This window comes from Amblyomma americanum, chromosome 8 (assembly GCF_052857255.1).
Source record: "Amblyomma americanum isolate KBUSLIRL-KWMA chromosome 8, ASM5285725v1, whole genome shotgun sequence".
Classification (NCBI taxonomy): Eukaryota; Metazoa; Arthropoda; class Arachnida; order Ixodida; family Ixodidae; genus Amblyomma; species Amblyomma americanum.
The window spans coordinates 7,551,716-7,572,135 of NC_135504.1; the positions used below are offsets into that span (position 1 = coordinate 7,551,716).

At 49.9% G+C, this 20,420-nt stretch overlaps 1 protein-coding gene across 1 annotated transcript in view; it reads right to left on the minus strand.

Annotated features, from left to right (window-relative positions):
- Window positions 1–20,420, minus strand: part of LOC144101690 (uncharacterized) — a 56,327-nt gene that overhangs the window by 9,881 nt on the left and 26,026 nt on the right. The window contains exons 3-4 of the mRNA XM_077634823.1: window positions 4,509–4,736; window positions 3,207–3,427 (exon numbers count right to left, since the gene is read on the minus strand). Of these exons, the coding sequence (XP_077490949.1) occupies window positions 3,207–3,427; window positions 4,509–4,736 (449 nt within the window). The remainder of the gene's footprint in view (window positions 1–3,206; window positions 3,428–4,508; window positions 4,737–20,420) is intronic.

Below are 20,420 nucleotides of genomic sequence, written 5' to 3' on the forward strand. Positions count from 1 at the left end.
AAGCAGGGCACGCTACTGAACTGCCGCGAGTTGGCGACGTGGACCTATATATCGTGCAAAAGTGGCTTGCGGGGTGCCAGTTTACGCTCTTAATTTCGCACCATCTTTGGAGGTTCGATTTTCGGTGCAAGTATTGATGGTGCTTAGTGGTGGTAGTTAATGAGTTTGAATGACATAGCTGCTGTGTGAGTTCTATGCTGAATATTATGTGAGGGAATCTCTTGAGCTTTGAAAGCACGCAGACATTTATGCGGCGTTTGCATGTTTCAGTTTAACTACACAAAATTTATTAAATGCAAGGAATTCAGTGCAACTTATTAAGCCATATGTCAAGTATTTAATACTTACAAATATTCTTGAAGAGATTGCCGTTGCCTCATAATCCAACCCCCTCCCCCCACCCCAAGAAAAAAAAAAACCGGAGCCCTGCTGCAGTTCTGGAATTTCTTTATAACTGTCTTTATTGAATAGAATGAAACACCTTATCTCAACTTCTAACCACTCTCCTGCAGCAGCCTCAAATATGAGGCTAGTGGTAAGTTCAAACAAAGCAGCACAGGTTATTGGCCCAATATTGTAAATGGTCGGTTCAATTCGGGTCCTTCATTGGACTGGCATTTGCCAATGTATTTCCAATATTGATTAGTTTTGCTGCCGGGGATGTGTTTACTGTGCAGAAAAGTTTGCTGCATTAAGTAATGTCATTTATATGCTTCCGCCTATTAACGCGATGGCGTTCAGCAGGCCGTGTCGCAGAAAATCCGGCGTAGTCGTCGGCGTCATTGTCCCCTAGCGCAAAATCCACGAAACAATGCCCAGAGAAGGAACGTAGGAGGCAGCTGGGCAACCTAGGTCGCGTAACCTCGCGGTATCATCACAATCTGCCCACCGGATTGTGAGCAAACTGCCCACCGTGGCAGGTCGCGGATAAATTAATGATTGGTCGCGAGAGGCTTCTTGGGACGAGCAACCTGGGTCTCACAAGCCACACCGGTGGCAGCACCTGCCATCGCAGGGCAGTGGCGCATCGCTTAACCGCTGCACCACTGCGCCAGGAACGGTATGAGTACTCCCAGGGATCTGTGAGTGTAAAATAGGGAATGACTAACGCCGCTTATATATGGGCATTAACCCTTTATTGCTATCGCGTCATACCCTCAAGGCGGAGCTTAAGTGTGCCCTCCAATTTTTTATTGTGCGTTGTTTTTCTTAATGGACATTTCAGTCTAGTTTCTGATCAGTTTATGTGCATCGCAGGTGGCCAGCGAATGCCTGATCAAACTGATGTAAGCCTTTTCACCGCCCCCCCCCCCCCCCCCTTTTAACGTAGGGCCTAGAAGCTTGTAAATGTCGTCACAGCTTTTCCATCTTGTATCCTCTATACAAGGATATCTCTACACGGATGTCTTGTATCCGTCTATAGGTGAAAATAAACATGATTTATAGACTTATTAATTACGTCCTCACGTATTTCTGCAGAGCATCCTGCCGGGCGTCACTTTATCGCCGCATCTTAAGGACGGCGCCCGAGGAAAGTTTCGCCTCCGGCATTGACGTGACACGAGGAGAGGAGCGTGCGGCCGCATCTTCGTGCACCTGCCGGTGTGTCGGCGCAGCGGCCCTTTTCTCTTCACTTCCTGTCATCGCGCGGCTCCGGAGGAACTCTTATAGATCCGAGTTTCGACCGACCACGCGTCGGCGCCTTTGACCCGCGCGACAGTGTATCGGACGGGCTCTTTTCAGCTCGCCGGGACGCACGCCGGAAGGGCCCGCTGCGGGTCGATGCGCGCCCGTCACGCGGCGTATCGGCAATCACGTCCGGGCGCGAAAGGCCCGACACCGGCCGCCATGTGAATCGCCTGTCGGTGAAACGCACTCCCGTGCATCTTCAGCGCCTCAGGGTCTCTAAGTGCGAGATTGGTTACCGGGATGGTTAAGGGGTTTTGAAGCGAAAAGCTTCACTACGCTAGGTAAAGCAGTCTTCGGGTAGGCCGGGGAATAACCTTGAACGACCTTCAGCCCAACCACGTTAGCCGCGTATGACTATACGGGGTACATTTATGGAGTCGAACCCTTGAACCATGACCTTTAGTTGACCTCTGACCATCGACATTGCGTGACATTTGGGTTGACCTTTGACCTTAAGAACATCCGATGGGGTGATGTGAAGCCACGTGATGACACCCAATGGGGGTGTCGTAAGGCCATGCGATACCACGTAATAGCCACGTGGTCGTGTGGGTATAAATAGAACGGCTGTAGCGAGCGTGCAGCGGAGCTGCCATGGATGAGCCTCAAATGCTTAGCAAGCTTCCTTGGTTTTCGCTGAATTCCAGGAAGTCACTGCCAATTTTTCAGTAAAGCATGCTGCTGAGCGAGTTAGTTCGGCGTAGCTAGGAAATGTTAGCGGAAAAAGAACGCAAAAATTCACAGGGACTACTAATTGTATTACGTGTCGTCAGTGCGACAGCATCAGTAGCTTGCGATGTTACCGAAAGTGACGTCACTTCCGGTCTGGTACATCACTTCCCTTCGCCCAGTCAGCCAATAGGAATGCTCCTGTCTGGTGACGTATCTTCTCTCCCGCCAAACAGCGAATCCGCCTTTTTCACAACGACTCTCTGCGCATGCGCGCCTCTTCTCCTCGAGCTCCACTGGTTGAATACGAAAATTGCCAGCTTATACAGCGCATGCGCAGTTCACGTTAGTGACAGGCGCCTGCGACAGATGGCAGCAGCTGTCAAGCGCGCGCGCGCACGCGCGCACACACACACACACACACACACACACACACACACACACACACACACACACACACACACACACACACACACACACACACACACGGACGCACGCACGCACACGCACACACTTGCCATTTTCGCCACTCCCCAGAGGGCGCCACATCTTGTGAAAAAGGCGGATTCAGCTTCAGACGGCACAATTTCGTAGGGATGAGACTTCTAACGCTATCGCATTGAGAGACAAAGAGCTATGATATCTTATCTTTTGTGAAAGTAACGTTGCTTATTATCAGGAGCCACATAGTGGAGGGCTTCGGAATTATTTCGAGCATGCAGTTTTTTTTAACGTTCTCTTTTATCGCACAGCTCACGGGCATCCCTTCATTCCGCTTCAGTCCACCTGAAGTAAGGCAGTAGCTGCGCTTTTCCTTTCGTCATAACCAAACCTAATGTTCCACTTACGGGTCGCAGTACCAGAGGCTTGTCGCTCATCAGCTCGAGCTGCACCACGACCGAGACCTTGGCCGGCGTGCAGGGTGGAGGCGGCGACGGGGCCGAGGTGGAGGGCGAGACGCCGGACTCCGCGGCGTCCGCCGCCTTCTTCTTGGAAGACAGGTCGTGTGCCCACGTCCTCGCTAAGGTCAACACGCTGCTGCCCCTGCTTGCCGGAAGCGCTGGGCTGCCTGCACACCAACCGCACCCGCTCTGTGTGGCGGCACAATCGCGAACCACGTGACGCAGCGCGACACTCAAGCTGACGCCAGTTACCAAGTTTCAAGGCGACGCGGTGTGGGACTACGCTGCTTCTGCCTATTCCCTGTTTCAGCTTTGACTTGATGTCACGTTGGATAGACGCAAAGTCTGTGCTTGTGTTGCACAGGCGCCATACCTGTGGCGCGTGACTCCGTCAAGCTGGCCATGTGAAAGGTATTTTTAATACGGTAGCGTTAAAGAGGCGCCATTCCCCAGAAAGTCCGGTGTCAGCGTTGTGACCGAAAAATGACGAGCATGGCTCTGGCAACCTAGCAGGCACGCGAGTCACCTAAGTCACGCGACCTTCTGGCGTCATCAGATCCTGTCCACCGGATAATGAGAAAACTGTCCGTCGTGGCAGGTGGCAGATAAATTAATGATTGCTCTCTCGGGAAGAGGAACCTGGGCCGCACAAGGTCCACCGCTGGGAACACCTGCCATCGCAGGGCAGTGGCGCATCGTTTAGCCGCTGCAGCATTGCGTCAGGAGAGGTAAGATGACTCCCAGGGATCCATGAATTTAAAGTAGAGAATGACCAATTCTGCATATATGAGAATTAACCCATCGCGCTATCGCGTCATATCCATAAGGCGAAACTTAAGCGTCCCCCAAAATTTTTCTCACGCCTCCTGGATCATGTATACCTTGCATATTTTGCTCGTACAGTCGTCCACAGACCTGTCTAGAGCGCTCGAACCCCATGGCGTCTGCGCTCCGCAGCGCGCAGAGCGACGTCTAGCGGCGCCGTCTAGTTCGAGATAGCGCGTGTCTGAGCTCAGGTTATAATCAGAGATGCGCTATCTCGAACCAGGCGCCGCCGCTGGACGTCGCTCTGCCCGCTGCGGAGCGCAGACGCCATGGGGTTCGAGCGCTCTAGACAGGTCTGTGGACGACTGCACGAGCTCGAATTCAGGTTAACCTGTTACCAGAGGAGTCCAAACAACGAGTCCAAGACGACGACTTTCGGGTCTGTGTAGTTACCGCGCGAGCGCAGCATCAAGTGGACCATACCCCCGACAGAGGCAGCAGCGTCAGCGGGGTCCTGCGGCGCAGCTCCTGGCATGGCCAGGTCCAGGTAGCTGAGCGTGCGTGTGACGGGCTTGGGGTCGTGCCTCGGCGATCCCAACCCGGTCGGGGTGCGGGCGTAGTCGACAGGCGTCTCGGCTCCGCTGCAGCTGGTCGAGTAGCAGGCGCGGGGCGGAGGGAGTCCCGCCACGTGCTCCGTGGCCTCGGGCAAGCCTGCGCTACGACGCAAACCCCGAGACGCTCACTTAACCCTCCCACGTCAGTGCAAGCATTGCCACCACTCTTCTACAGCACATGGGGCAAGGACATAGAGAACTGCACGACACAAGCATTGCGTGTATTTGCTTTTTGTGCAGCGGTCATGGCAACAACTCTTCGGGAAAGCAGGAACAAGCGTTTCACGCACATGCGTTGTGTACAGCGCCACTGTGATGTACCACTACTCTATGTCCCTGGTCTTTGTCCCATTTTCCGGAATGCATGACCAGCTCTTTCCATATTCTGTACTTGTACGTAGTGTATATTGCCCCTACCCCTATCCTTTCTTGCTATAGCTCCCCACTTTCTTTCCCTCTCCCTGTGCTCTCCCTCTCATTTTATTCCCGCTAGCCTCTGCTCAGGTGCTTCAGGTTTTGATGGAAGATGCCATGGCTAGCAACATCTTTTCCTTCTATTGTTATTTCTTCAGCTTCATTGTTATTTCTTCAGCACTCTTCAGCTCGTATCGGCCCGATAATAAGCCGAGCAGGTACCCCATTTGCCGAAAATAACCGAGCAATGGGGGTTGCTTCTCGGCCATAATTTGAAGTCCTAAAGGCACTTCTACGCACCAAAAGGTCCCGAAGGCTGTGGACAAAGGTTCCCCTTACCTTCATCATCATCGGCCTAACTACGGCCACTGCAGGAGGTCACGTAATCTTGTGGCGTCATCACAACCTGCTCACCGGATTGTGAGCAAACTAACCACCGAGGCAGGTCAAATTAATTATTGGTCGCGAGAGGTTGCTCGGGAGGAGCAAAATAGGTAGCACAATTCCTACCACTGGCTGTGACAGAAACAGCCACCTGCCTGTGCAGTGGATACCCTCCGCGGTGGCTCAGTGGCTAGGGCGCTCGGCTACTGATCCGGAGAACCCGGGTTCGACCCCACCGCGACGGCCGCGTTTCGATGGAGGCATAGAAACGCTAAGGCGCCCGAGTGCTGTGCGATGTCCGTGCACGTTAAAGATCCCGAGGTGGTCGAAATTATTCCGAAGCCCTCCACTACGGCGCCTCTTTCTTCCTTACTTCTCAGTACCTCCTTTATCCCTCCCCTTAATTCCGGCGCTGTTCAGGTGTCTGTCGATATGTGAGACGGATACTGCGTCATTTTCTTTCCCCCAAAACCAGTTCTCATTTTCAGTGCAGTGGCGCATCGCTTAACCGTTGCACCACTGCGCCGGTAGTGGCCCAAAAGGCATTGGTCAAGAGGGCTAAGCTGCGGGTTCGACCAAGGGGGTCCCGGATTAAGGACTCCACCCACAGCGGGGCTCTTTAAAGCTTTAAAGAGCCTCACCCCTTTATTCAATAAAGGCTTTATTCAACACCACTACCACTACCGGTAGTGTTACGAGGACTCGCCGCGATCTATGAATGTTAAGTAGGGAACGACCAATTCTGCATATATGGACATTGACCCACTAAAGCTATCGCGTCGTAAAAGGAATGCGTTAAACCCCTACCATTTTTTTTGTAATTTTGATTTCGTTTTTTTTTGCATTCTTTATTGAACTCAAGTATTTAATTCACATACATTCATTCCTTTCGAGTAGTCTTCTTCTGTATCTTCATCAATTGCACCAGCCACCAATTTAATCGCCACGGTGGCCGCTCAAAATCCGGAGGCCAGGATGCCACCTGCATTGTTTGGCAGGTTGTGATGACACCACAAGGTCACGTGACATCTCTCGACAAGTAAGCGAATTTGCGACTTCGGACGACGGATTCTGCTTCTGACGTGAACGCTAACGCTTTCGCATCAGAATCATCAGCAGCAGCAATCTGACTACGGCTACTACAGGACGAAGGTCTCTATCCTACCTCTGCAATTAACCCTGTCCTCTGCCAGCTGCGGCCACTCAATTCCAAGGGCCGCCGCGGTGGCTGAGTGGTTACGGCGCTCGGCTGCTGGCCCGAAAGACGCGGGTTCGATCCCGGCCGCGGCGCTCGAATTTCGATGGAGGCGAGATTGTAGAGGACCGTGTACTGTGCGATGTCAGTGCACGTTAAAGAACCCCAGGTGGTCGAAATTTCCGGAGACCTTCACTACGGCTCCCTCATAGTCTGAGTCGCTTTGGGACGTTAAACCCCCCATAAACCATAAAAACCATCAATTCCAGTAAACTTCTTAATCTCATCTGCTCACCTAACTTTCTGCCACCCCCTGCTACACTTGCCTTCTCTTGGAATCCAGTGTTACCCATAAGGACCAGCGGTTATCTTGCCTTCGCATTACATGCCCTGCCCAGGCCCATTTCTTCCGCTTCATTTAAACTAGGAACTCAATAGGCTCGCACTCACAAATCGAGGCAGAGATCTGCTCAAAAAGATCCATTTTAATCTGCCCTATACGATAGACCAAAGGGAATAGGTACCACGGGATGTGAGGAGATGCATCAACGTGTACCTCAGTCCGCGGAACATGCATCCCGCATATAACATCGAAAGGAGAAGAGCAAGAGGGGAAGCCCTGCAGAAGAAAAGGGATCAGCAACCTAACACCCTTTACGTGAACGCCGCAGCACCAAAGAATGGAGTGATGACTATTGTGGTCTCAACGGCTTCAGGATCGATGGTGAACTGCACCTCGATGAGAACATCCAACCCCACTAACGCAGAGGACGCAGCTATTGCATTTAGCTGTGGCATCTAACCCCAACGCCGTTGTGCTCACTGATTCCCAGAACGCCTGTCGCAACTTCAATAACGGATTAATCCACAGCTCAAGGTTGCCCTTGCTGATTAAGCATCCACCCAGCCAAGCCTCAGTCATCTGGTTTCACGGACACCTAGAAGTACCAGGAGGAAACGAAGCCGCTCGCAGGCATGCCCGAGCTCTTCTATACTGGACGTCTCCCCCTGATGACCATGAAGGGTGCTGCGCCCTAATACCTTTAGAGTGTATGCTGACAATCTCGCGCCACACAGAACATCCAGGAAGGAGTACTCAACACCACATAGATCCTTCAATAAGTTAGAAGAGAACACCCTTAGGAGACTACAAACCAACACATACCCAACGCCAGCTATGTTACACCAGTGGTACCCTACACCGTACTCTCCGCAGTGCCCACACTGTGGAGAGGCAGCTAACCTCTACCACATGGTGTGCGCATGCCAATTGAATGCCATAGTTGACCCCATTCCAAACCCCTCAGAGAAGCAGTGGGAGGCTATTCTACTCAGCGATGATCCTTGCCGTCACCACTGGCTAATAGGGAGGGCCAGCGCAGCAGCAATAACCAGTGGACTACAGGACTAGGCGGCCCACCCACAAGTTCTACGAATATTCAGTAAATAAAGATGTTTTCAATCAATCAATCGACTAGGATGTCATTAACCCATGTTTGTTTTCTCACCCACTCTGCCCGCTCATAGTCTCAACGTTACACCTATCACTTTTCTTTGCATGGCTCGCTGCATTGTCCTTAACTTAAGCTGAACCTCGACGTTTCTGCCCCGTAGGTGAGTACCGGTAAGATACAGCTGTTATGTACTTTTCTCTTGAGGGATATTGATAAACTGCTATTCATGATCTGAAAGAACCTGCTAAATGTGCTTCACCTCATTCTTATTCTTCTAGTTATTTCGCTCTCATGGTTTGGACCTGTGATCATCAGGCGTGTTTAGCTTACCGGAGACGTACTAGCGTAGACGTATACCGGTTTACCGGGCCCCTCTTGCGCATGCGCAGTGGCACTGTTGGGGCCAGGGGGAGCCACTGGCGCGTGCGCAGGAGGGTCCGGTAAACCGGCATTCGTCTCCGCTAGTACGTCTCCGGTAAGCTAAAAACGTCTATTAAACGTTTTTAGCATACCGGAGATGTACTTCCGGAGACGTATACCGGTTTACCGGACGCCGGCTGCGCACGCGCAGTGGCTACACCTCACCCCAAAAATGCCACTGCGCATGCGCTGGAGGGGTCCGGTAAACCGGTATATGTCTCCGCTAATACGTCTACGGTATGCTAAAAACATCTATTACCTGCCCTAATACGTATTCCTTTACCAGTGCCAGCACCTCGCCACCAACTGTAAACTGCTGTTTCCTTCCGACACTGTTGAACATTACTTTGGGTATTAATTTTTAGACCCACACTACTGCTCTGCCGGCCTAATTCACTGATCATGTTTTGCCGGAGATTTAGCCGTTAAGCAGAAAGCGCCTACGCGGACAAATTGTCAGAAAGGAAAACGGTGCTGGTTTTTGTTTCAGTGTCCCGAAGCGGGCTCTCGAATATTGCTGCGCAGCGTGTTAAGTTTGCTGTTTTCTAAACGAACGGCCGAGACGACCTTCGATTCCCGAGTGGAGAACATGATGGAAGAAAGCGGTTTGCGCTGACCCAAGGGGCGCGAAAAGCCTTTTTTGCCTCCGGCGCGCCCTCTGCTGTTCCTTAAAGAAACGACGCGCTCATGAGCTGTAGGGTTGTCGTCGTCAGCTTAGCTTTGTGGGCTGCCTCGCTGAGGCCATGCGGCTGCTTCCAATTAGCATCAAAGGGGGGACCGGTTGCGCGACGCGTTGCTTTCCTCATCATGGGTGTTTGCAGCCGCTGGGAGCCCCTTTGTATTTCCGCTGTCGTAAACAGCAGCACATGTCACCTCAACTCAAGACTTAGTAAGTCTTCGGCAGCGCTTTGCACCATTACCTCCGTTACACACGGCAAACTAACGATGGACTCCGATTTGCCTCTAAAATTCAAATCCAAACTAGTTGATTAGTCCCATAATAATTGGTTTTTGGGGAAAGGAAATGGCGCAGTATCTGTCTCATATATCGTTGGACACCTGAACCGCGCCGCAAGGGAAGGAATAAAGGAGGGAGTCAAAGAAGGAAGGAAGAAAGAGGTGCCGTAGTGGAGGGCTCCGGAATAATTTCGACCACCTGGGACCATCTTTAACGTGCACTGACATCGCACAGCACACGGGCGCCTTAGCGTTTTGCCTCCATAAAAACGCAGCCGCTGCGGTCGGGTTCGAATCCGGGTACTCCGGATCAGTAGCCGAGCGCTCTAACCACTGAGCCACCGCGGCCAACAAACTACATTTACAGCGATAGCTGTTAGGCGTCCGTCTCTGGCTTTCGCGTCGTAGTCGTCCGCCGTCGTCGGCGTAACCGGTGAGTGAGCTAGCACCCACCGGTTGCGCCGGTGACCACTACACGAGTGGTCACGTGACTAAACATCTAAACTGAACACCTAAACAGCTATCGCTGAACCTAGCGTTACACAGTCGTAAGCGTTCTGTGAGTTTTTTGGTCGGTCTAGAAAAGGGTCCCCGAACGTTGTTTAAGCGGAGGATTTGGAGAAACAAGAGAGAACGCCAGCAGTGTTATGCTGCTAGTGACTTTCGCCTCCAAAGATATCACGAGTCGTTTATGACCTTTTTTTTTCAGTTCCATATTATGTCTATTTTTACTTCGGTCAAATAATATCTCATATCGCAATACTCTAATAAACCAAGGTAATTCATGTTACCCGTCGACGCCTGTTCGTTCTGCTCCAAAATCCAGTGGAGATTCAACCCACTAAGGAACATCCACTTCGTTACGCAAGGTTGGTTCGGCTGGCTAGACATACTTCTACTCAGGGTCGTTAAGAGCCAGCCGCTTGCCCGTTCAGCTATAGTAGTTGTGTGCCCACGTACAATTCTTTATTTATTCGGTGTACACGCATTATCTGAGCCTCTGACAAGTTGCATAATGTTTTGCACTTATAGCTTGGATAGTTGGTTCGACATACTCGTCGAATAGCAGCAGACATAAAGACGCAACGACGAAAGAAGAGAAGAGCGCGACCACCAGCGCTAATTAGCAAATGTCTTTATTGCCATAAATTGTTTTTATGCATCATGCATGTCATGAGGGTGAAAAAGGGACATTGTATAAATCACTACAGCAAGCATAGCCTAGCACTTTCTTTTTCTATGTTGCAGGAAAGAAGAAAACGTTGGGAGACGCTAAGCTTCATCTTTAATTGTAGAACGCATCGTCGTTCGCACCGCCTACGCGACACTCGCACAACGACCGAATTCCTAATTAGCATGCTCAATATTACTCAGAACAGTATACTAAGTCCAAGACCACAGCACACTCACTAGGTGCACCTCTGTTCAGATTTAACCAACGAGGTCGCATCCCGTCTCACTATCGGAAGGTCTTGGGTTTGTTTTCGAACCAAATAAAAATTAATGCAATTTTTTAAACTCAATTATTTTATTTTGGTTGCAGGAACCTCCCCGAGAAATTTGGCGTCAATCCCAACATTCTTTGTCCTGTTGCTGAATTTTATAAATTATTTGCTTACATCAGGATTTTTCCGGGATCCTTAACGCTGCAGCTTCAATAAACCCCCTTCATTTTCTGTGTTTTAGCTCCGCTGCAGTATACAAAAAAAATGTGAGCCAGCTAAACCAGCTATACAATGAATAGAAGGGAAGTTGGCGCAATCATCTCTCAACGTTTGAACTTCTCATGCTTCTGCAATTTCTATTCCGACAAGAAAGAATTGTCTCGGTGTGCCCACGTGTGCGCTAAAAGGTTTGTGGATGCAGTCCCGTATTTGGAGAACAGACGACTGTTTTGCACAACTGCAGGGAAAGAAATCACAAGAGAAACACAAGAAGTGTGTAAAATGTCAAAGTTCTGAGATGAGTGGGCGAGAGTGCCTTCTGTTCACCTGAGCGAAGAAGAGCCGTTGTTCTTGCTCTCTTGTTAGCATGCGCGCAGTAAGCGGGGAAGATTGTCGCAGGTGCCAAGGACGGCAAGGACATATATGTTTTATGCTTATCAAAAACATAGTTGTTAGCCTAGTCGTATGAATGCCTTCTTCTACTCTTTTCATCTTGTGCCTTGTGTGCGCTGCTGTTTACAAGTTAATTTCAGCTTTATGTTTTCGCGCTGACTCGGTGGCGTTCATACTGGCTATAGCAGCGCAAATAAGACGGAACAACCGGAAAATGCGGACGGGACTGGCGCTTAATTGAAAATGGAAATAGCTTTGAGCGTAGCTTTTAAAGGCGGGAAGAGGGAACTACAAAAACATGAGGCCGGAAACAGCAGCAGAATGGACAAGCCAAACCGAAAAGCATGTGCGCGGGATGAATAATTCCAGAACACATGTAAGTAGGTTTCGGCGTCGCCGTTGAAGAATATTGTATCGCGTGGTTTCTGCTTACCATCACCTTTCGCGCAAACCTTGTCAGTGCGGAATGGTTTCGGTCAGAGCCTCTACGCTGTCCCTTCGGCGTTGCCTACGAGGATGGCAGTGGTACAAAGGCGTATATACAAGGTACTACAAGCAACTGTACCGCTCTTATATGTGGGCGGAAAGCATTCTTGCCCTTCGCATATGTATGAGGGGTATAACCCATGCAGCACATTCAGTCCTCTTTGGTATATCAGCCGAAGACATTTTTGTCCTTCTCATATGTACGAGGGATATGACCCTTTTAGCGCCTTTAGTCCTTTCTATCTCGAGTGGAAAGCATTCTTGCCCTTTACATATGTAAGCTGGGTATAACCCTCGTAGCACCTTCAGTTCTTTATAGCTTAGTGTGTACCCCTGTACACAGCAGATCTCGTTGTGGACAACGACGAATGAACGGCGCGGAGGATGCGATCAAAAACCATCCCGCACAGACTTGCAAAACCACTTTGGTCAGGGTTTCCGCGAAGGGCTCTGGGAAGCGGAAATTGCGCGGGACAACATCCTTGAACGGCGGCGCCGAGACTCTATATGCACTCTCGGATGGCAGGGGTCGTGATCTTTATTTATACGCCTTGCCACCGCAGACCTCCTGCGGCTTTATTCCCAGAACAACGCCGTTTCCATTAATCATGCCAGTAATGACTGCTGGTCACTTATCGGCTGCGACGTCGAGGAGGGAACCGAGGGAAATATTATAGGAAGGCGCGTCGGGAGTTCCCGCAGAGAAAAAAAAAAAGGCAGTCGCGAAACCGCCGCGGTCCGGTGGAACACATTACCACGAAAGTCCTAGTAACACGCAGAGACTCCTGTACACTCAACCTTATCAAGTGAAAACTAAACAAGACAAACAAACAAAAAAGAGCTAGCTGGAAGAAGCGATCACCGGTGCCTGTTTTTTGTTTTTTTTTTGTTTTCCGCGTCATTGAAGATATTCTCCATTGCTTCATCGCGGTTTATGACGTCATGCAATCTTGTGCAGTGTTGCGTAGGTCTGAACATTGAAAGAAAAATAAAACATGGAGATTGTTTGGATCGACTCCGTAGCCTAAAAAAATAGTGACTGATTTTGGCACATCGAAGTAGCACTAAGGGCTAAGTTATTGACCCTTTAACGCAGCAGTTATGCAGGAATCAGAGTGCATTCTGCTAGATAATGTACCAATATTCAAAAGCCAGTATAAAAAAATAAAATTTGTTAATTCTGCTAAAATTTGAAAAAATTGGTATGTCGCCAATTACCAACAATTAGCATTTGGTCCATTTTGTGTACCTAGCCTGAACCCTTCCTTCTATCACTCCCACCTTCCTACCTTTCCTTACGGTGTGGTAACGGAGTCCACCGACATATGTGAGAATTGCTGCGCCATTTCCTTTCTTCAAAAACCACTCTTTCAATTTTTGTCTTCCGACTCGCGATGCCAACTACGCCGGCGGCTTTTCGGCCGAACGAGCTACGTACGCTATCACGTAACACGAAAAAGAAAAAAAAAGCAATGCTTTCGACCCCCACATTCAGTCCAAGGCCGTCGAATGGGCCGCCGTCGCCAAAGGTCTCCACGGCCTGCGGCACGCTAGCTAAATTGCCTTAATCCCCTACGCCTATGCGCAATTAAGTTTTGCCAGCCTCTCCGCATTAAAAGCACGCCCTCCGTAACTTCCATCTCCCTGCTAGCCGCAACCCGTCCCTAGCTGTTCAGCTAAACTACCCTCGTTATAGTGGACTCGCCCGTCTGCAGTGCCACCCGAGATACTGCCCGTCCGCCAACGCGCGCCGGCGCGTTCTTCACTTTTAAGCCATTTTGAAACCGGAGTAAAGCCTACTTCGTTAAAGAGCAGCACTGCCTTGGAGTCCACGAGGCCGCTTCGCGAAGGAGACGCTCAAAGAGAACGCCGCAAACTCGCACAAAGGCGTCGTTTACTATGGCGCGCGTCAAGAGTTGTCTAGGAGCAGATTTTGCTCCTGGAAAACTCATGACGAAAAAGGCTTGGAAACTTCACGAAGGGTCCGTATATTCAGTTACGGCAAGAGAAATCGGCAGCATTCATTAGAAGAAGGCGGTGCTGGAGGACGCTCAGAAGACATCTGGAGAGAAAAGATTAGCTTCTGGAGAATGGGCGAGGAGCTGGAGGCTCATGGGGAAAAGTTGGGCGAAATTTAATCTGGCCAGGCATCATGATCGAAACAATGAAATGCAATCAGTCATCGAATCAAAGAGAAGGGAATTGGCGTTTAGGAGCCCATAGTGGTTCTTTGTTCAAAATCTGAGCAAGTATATAGCTCGTATGGGCCCCGAAACGTCCATTCTATTCTTTTCCTTCCAAATGACAACATATGGACGAAATCATTTGACCAAGATGGGGCTAATGTATGGAAAGACAGCACAGAATAGACTGTGAAATAGGTGTTAAATTAGGTATGGATGTAAGAAACTAAGATAACATGGCGAACTTTATTGAGACCATTTATGTCATAATATGCATTCCATCAGTTATTCAAGCTAACGCACCTGTGGGATTTCCTGCGCAGTGCCCAGACCCAATGAGAATGCCAATTATAATGCTTCGTTCCTGTTTCGTGGGAAGCATACTCAACTGGGGCCGCACTTTAAAAATGCTATTTTTCTAATTATTCATCTTATTCCTGTTGGTCGGCCACGCCTTCGACATCAAAGCCGACGAATGACGTTGCTTCTTATCTGTCATATCTGACGTCATCGGCGGCAGCCAGAAATGATAGAGAAAAATTAACCCAGAAAAAAAAAACTGCAGGACGGTCGGCTACTGACCCGAAGTACCCGGATTCGAATCCGACCGCGACGGCTGCGTTTTTATGGAGGAAAAACGCTAAGGCGCCCGTGTGCTGTGCGATGTCAGTGCACGTTTAACATCCCCAGGAGGTCGAAATTATTCCGGAGCCCTCCACTACGGCACCTAATTCTTCCTTTCTTCTTTCACTCCCTCTCTTATCCATTCCCTTACGGCGCGGTTCAGGTGTCGGCGGTATGTGAGACAGATACTGCGCCATTTCCTTTCCCCCTAAACCAATTTCAATTTCAGATGGCCCCAGAATACTACTTAATATATAGAAAAGAATATGAGGTAACGTCGTTTGGATATTCACATAGCAAACGGAAGCATACGTCAAGAATTTTCACACTGTAGTGGACGTGATGGGGGTTGTCGATGATGGTGATTATCATTTTCAACAGCGATAATAAATCAGCATCATTAATAATGGTGCCCAGAAAAGCTCTAGACAGGCGCCGATAGGTAGCCTCCGCGCCTCTCACGAAGCCTCTTCAGAGCTTCCTCATGGCACTGCGCTCTGAAGAGGCTTCGTGAATAAATTGACACTAAATCTCGAGCTGTGAGCGCCGCGCCTTACGCAAGTGGTGCCCCGCGTTCTCTTGGAAGATAAATGACATTCTTTCGTTGAGGACGCAAAGGTTTCGCAATGTCCATTTCGGCGAGGCGCGCGTCTGACGGGCTGTGCGCACCCCTGGATTGCGTAAGTGATGCGAACTTGGGACTAAACTAGCCAAACGATTACCGCGAAGCTCTCATCCGCTGGTAGAGTTCTGCAAGGTGTGACGTGTCTGACGACCAATCAACCTCAGTTTTGCTGCGTAAACAATTCTCTGACTTAAAGAGGGCCCTTAAACTGTTAACTAGCCGCCGGGGTGGTTCAGTGGTTATGGTGCTCGGCTGCTGACCCAAAAAACGCAGGCTCGGTCCCGGCCGCGGCGGTCTAACTTTGATGGAGGCGAAATTCTAGAGACCCGTGTATTGTGCGATATCAGTGTACATTAAAGGACCCCAGGTGATCGAGATTTCCGGAGCCATCCGCTACGGCGTCGCTCATAGCCTGAGTTACTTTGGGACGTTAAACCTCCATAAAATGTAAACCAAACCTTAAACGGTTAACTAATGCATTTGAGATTGCCAAGGATATACCCAACAATTCTGGAGAAAAGCAGTTTTGAAGGGCAAAGAGATTATGAACGCAATTTTTATATATTGTAAAATTTCACTACAACAATCAATACATCCGCAGATCTCCTGTCGGCAGGCTTGCATTTTTTTTGGGATTAACGTTTTTGCTATCGTCAAAAGCATTTCCCATTTATTTTCTATGGCAGTCTTAACTGCTTGATGCGATCGATGGAAAACGTTTAAAAGCAATATTTTGCTGCACATCGGAACAATGGACCATTAGATTTAATATTTCCATAAGAGTACCTTACAGTTTTCTAATATTCAAAATCATTGTCCAAGAATGTTGGACATGTGCGTTAGATATGGTTATTCATGAAATAAGCGCCTGCACAGCGAAGTACAGAGTTATTCCGAAAGATTTAATCTATTTCATGAAGGTCCCTTTTATTAGCAAAGAGAACCGCACAATTCCGACCAAGTGGCACATATTCTGCTGATATTCAGACTATATTTACTGTCCTACAAGTGTTCAGTGTGGTCAGCCCCTGCAGCCCGGGCCACATCAAGGCGACGTGAGGGTTCCTCCCGAATGCGTTTCAGCGCATCACGGTTCACAGAGTTCACAGTTTTTTTTTCGCTGTTTCAAGTCATCCATATTTGTGGACATGAGGAGAACAAAAGCATTGCTTTCTACATATCGAAAAGCACTCTACACGCTGCACGCCCAAGCCGTAGCCGTGGCCGCAACGGCGCTCTGACATTTGCGGCATTGCAAAAGCCGTATACTCCGCTTCAAACGTCGTGCGCAACGCTGTCAAAAGTTAGCGCTCTTGTTTGCGCTGCCTGCATCCGCGACCAAAAAGTAGTGCGTTATTTGTGGTGAGCGAATAATAGTAAATGTTTTGCCTGTAGGCTTACCACATGACACATCTGTCATGATTTTGATTACATGCACTGTTCTTGCTGACAACACGCTATCGCTTTCTCGTGCCGTATAGACCACTAAGGCACAGAACAAGCACGTAGTAAACGCCTCCCTTTATATTTTCCCGTCCGGACAGCTTCCGTACCTTTCACACCGTTGCACCTAATGTGTGAAACGGAGTATAGGCACATATGGGAGGGTAAGGTGCCTCTCAAGTTCTAACTTTACACGCGGCGGCAATTTCTTCTCTTCAAGCAAGACCTTCACTCACTTCGATTCTCTAAGGTGGCGAATGTCAGTGAGGCGCACACTAGATTACAGCAACTTCGGTAAGTCACCGTATACTTCTGTCGGCGAAAAATAGGCCCCCATATACTGCTGAAGCTCGATAGGGCCTTCAGGGTGTTCAGAGTTGCCCGGCTCGACACATCAACAGAGAGGGCAGCTCCCATGGCGTTGAAGCGGACCTGCTTAATTTCCCTAGGAACCAGCTGTTCAGAGGAGGCTGTAAGTTTGCCTGTTGAAGGGATTCAAGTCTTCTGAAACCGCGGCAATGGCCTAAATAAGCGGTATGAAAATGCCTCCCCTCTGCAGGTGGTATACTGCTGGGACGCTCGGCGACTTAAGGCCTGTGCGTCCTCGAAACCCTGCGGAGCTTCCTTTTTGGAAGTCTGTTCGCGACCTCGATGTATCCGCCATCGTCTCCATGTCTTCTTAGCCGGAGAAGGTATAGATATCCCCGCGAGCTCAGGGGTGAGACATTCTTTTTCTGCTCGCCGGCTTGAAGCTCGGAGATTGCTACCCGTTGCAGACAGCCGAGGCAAGGAGCCACTCACCGTCGTTTAGGACGGTGAACCCGTAGCATAGATGTTAATGTTAGCAGGAACAATCAAGCAAGGAAATGCGAGGAACGCACGAATAGCTAACAGCCGCTAAAGAAGAAATCAGTAAAATCGAGCCTACAGTGACACGCCGTATGGATGCATCATGCACAACTGTCCCCTGTTAAGGTTTGGAGGTTGGAAGGCTCTTCGTTCAATCTTTGGAAGTTAAAGCCCATTGGGTTTCTGAACTAAAACGAAAGGATGCGAAAATTATTCCTCTCCTTTCAGTGGGCTTGTTTGAAGTGTAGAAGATAAAAGGAACGCGGGAAACGTCGGCCAAGCTGTGTCATACGCGCATGCACGGCGAAACTTGCGCGTCTAAAGCAGTCTTGATATCACTTCATCTAGACGGGCCTGAGGCAGACAACGAATGCAAAAAGAAAAAAGTCTGTCTCCGGGAAACGCTACGACGCGCCGTCTGCCCATGGATGCAGCGGCACGGCGAAGTGCGTTGTCACTGTTCCCGGCCTCTGCGTCCAGGGGATGGTTTCTATCGCTGATAAGAGCGACAGCGCAGACCGCCCCTGAAAAGTCCTGTAGCCGACAGCAACCCGCATGCAGTAATGCGACCATAGATGCGACTGTCAGACGGCCGTTCTTTCTTCGTTGCTGCTAGCCACGGAACTTATTTTCGCCGTACTACAAGCGGCAGTGCTTCTAGACGTGACTTTGTGCCCATTTCGAGTGGGTTGCTGTATCCTTCACCGTCCAGCAGAGACTCGTAGGAGCCGTTACACTCACGACCGACTGACGACTGCCGAGGAATACACCTCTTAGCCAGGCCGTCGGCATCGAAGGTGAGCGCGAGGCTAAGCCTCGCGGCGAGCGTGGCGTGTCCGTGAAACCTGCTTTGAGCTGTTAGAGCGAATTTAAGGTTCACTGACTCTGCTTCCGCGAGCATTGAATAGTGAGCAAGCAGCACGCGGCGTGTAGAGGAGAGGTTTCATGGACCATCGCCATCGGATTTCTGGTTCGTGACGGAAGCGCGGTGAGCTAGGATTCGCGATGCATACAGCTCTACGCATAGCTCACTATAAGCAGGTCAGCTGTAGGTATTGAGCCAGTGAGGAAAACTACATGTATGCACCGCTTTGCTCGCTGTCTTAAAGGGGTTTACATATGCGAGCCCGCTTCCACTTACGTTACGGAACAAAAATTAACTGTGGTTTAGCTTTGGTGTAGCCCGGTGAGAAGCAAAATAAACCTCTCTGCGTCTCTGGTTAGACGTACCGCCTGGGGTACTTTGTGCTTTTTTTTTTGAAGCAATGTTTATTGCCCCAGGGCATAAAAACTGTGAAGTGAGAGATGAGTAAGATGCTTAGATAAATGAAAAAAGGTGGGTTGATTTGATGAAATCAAGGAGTGAACGATGATATCGACCCTGTGTCCAGGCGATATAGCAATCCGGATTGTCCGGTGAGAGTCCCACTGCCGCCAGGTGCCGAATTCTCGTCGGCTTCAGCGCCGGACAGACTTTGTGCTGTTTCTTCTCAATAGCCATCTTCCGTCGTTTCTCGACGCGTGTCGCACGTTCTTCTGTCTCTTCGGCACGGCGGCACGGCAAGGCTCATTGAAACTTTGAAGACTCGCTTCCGGCGCGCTATCACGGCAGGATGCTCTTCCTCCTCCATCGCAAAACCGGTTTCTACTCCCACCGGCTCGCCTTTGGTATATATACACAGCTCTCCATTGACGTCACCGACTGTGGATCCGCCACCGTTGCCAAGCAGAGTATCTATCTCCATGCTTGATGTGCTTGTTTACTAAAAATTCTTTTTATATGACGTCACCGTCATACAGAATCGCAAGTTGTCCCAGTTCTTCAACATTTGACCTAGAATTTGACCTTGACCTTTGAGAGATTTGGGGGGTGGCCCACCATCTTGGTTTGGCATATATGCGCCACCATGGCCTACGTGACTTTGCTACACTGTTTGACCTCTAAAGCTTTTCAAGATCATAAACGGAACTACACTACCCTCTTGAAAACCTGGCGTAGTGAAGATTTCGCTTCAAAACCCGGTTCGAACGGCTCAGCGACCAAGCCACCATGTCGTGCCCAGGGGCGGATATGCTCTTGTGCGACATGTGGTTTGGGGCCGTAACGGCGCTCGGAAATTATCGCCAGCCTCGTCCAGCAACTCCGAAGAACGGATTTTGCCTACGGCCTGTGACACATCGTGCTTCCGCTGCAGCCAAGGTCCGTAGTTCGCTGTTCCTACTTTTTTTTTTCAGCTCCGCGGCGTAGGCATTAGTCGCGCCCACTTGCTCCCACGGTGAGTATGTGCAACTGCGATATGCTTGCGTGTCTGTCAGCTTTTTTTTTCTTTGCAGGTGTACTCACTCCAGGATTCTCATACTTGATCCAATGGCACTGGTGCATTCGGCAAGCAATGACATTTGGCCCGATATGGCAGCTGCGGGTCGTGCAAGTTCCCTTCGTGCACCCTCTGCCTCCCGCCACAAACGCTATATTGTCGGGAGCTTGAAAATGATTGGAGGACGCTTAAGCTTCGCCTTTAAGAGTGGAACGCGACAGCGTCTTGCAGCGCTGCCAGGGAGTCCACGGAACGCCATCGCCAGTTCGCCGCGACGCCTTGCCCGTCAAACGAATCGCTCTGCTACGTACGGTGAAACGGACGCGCGGAGCGGCAAACCACGTAGAACCGCTGCCAGGCGCCTTGCCGAAA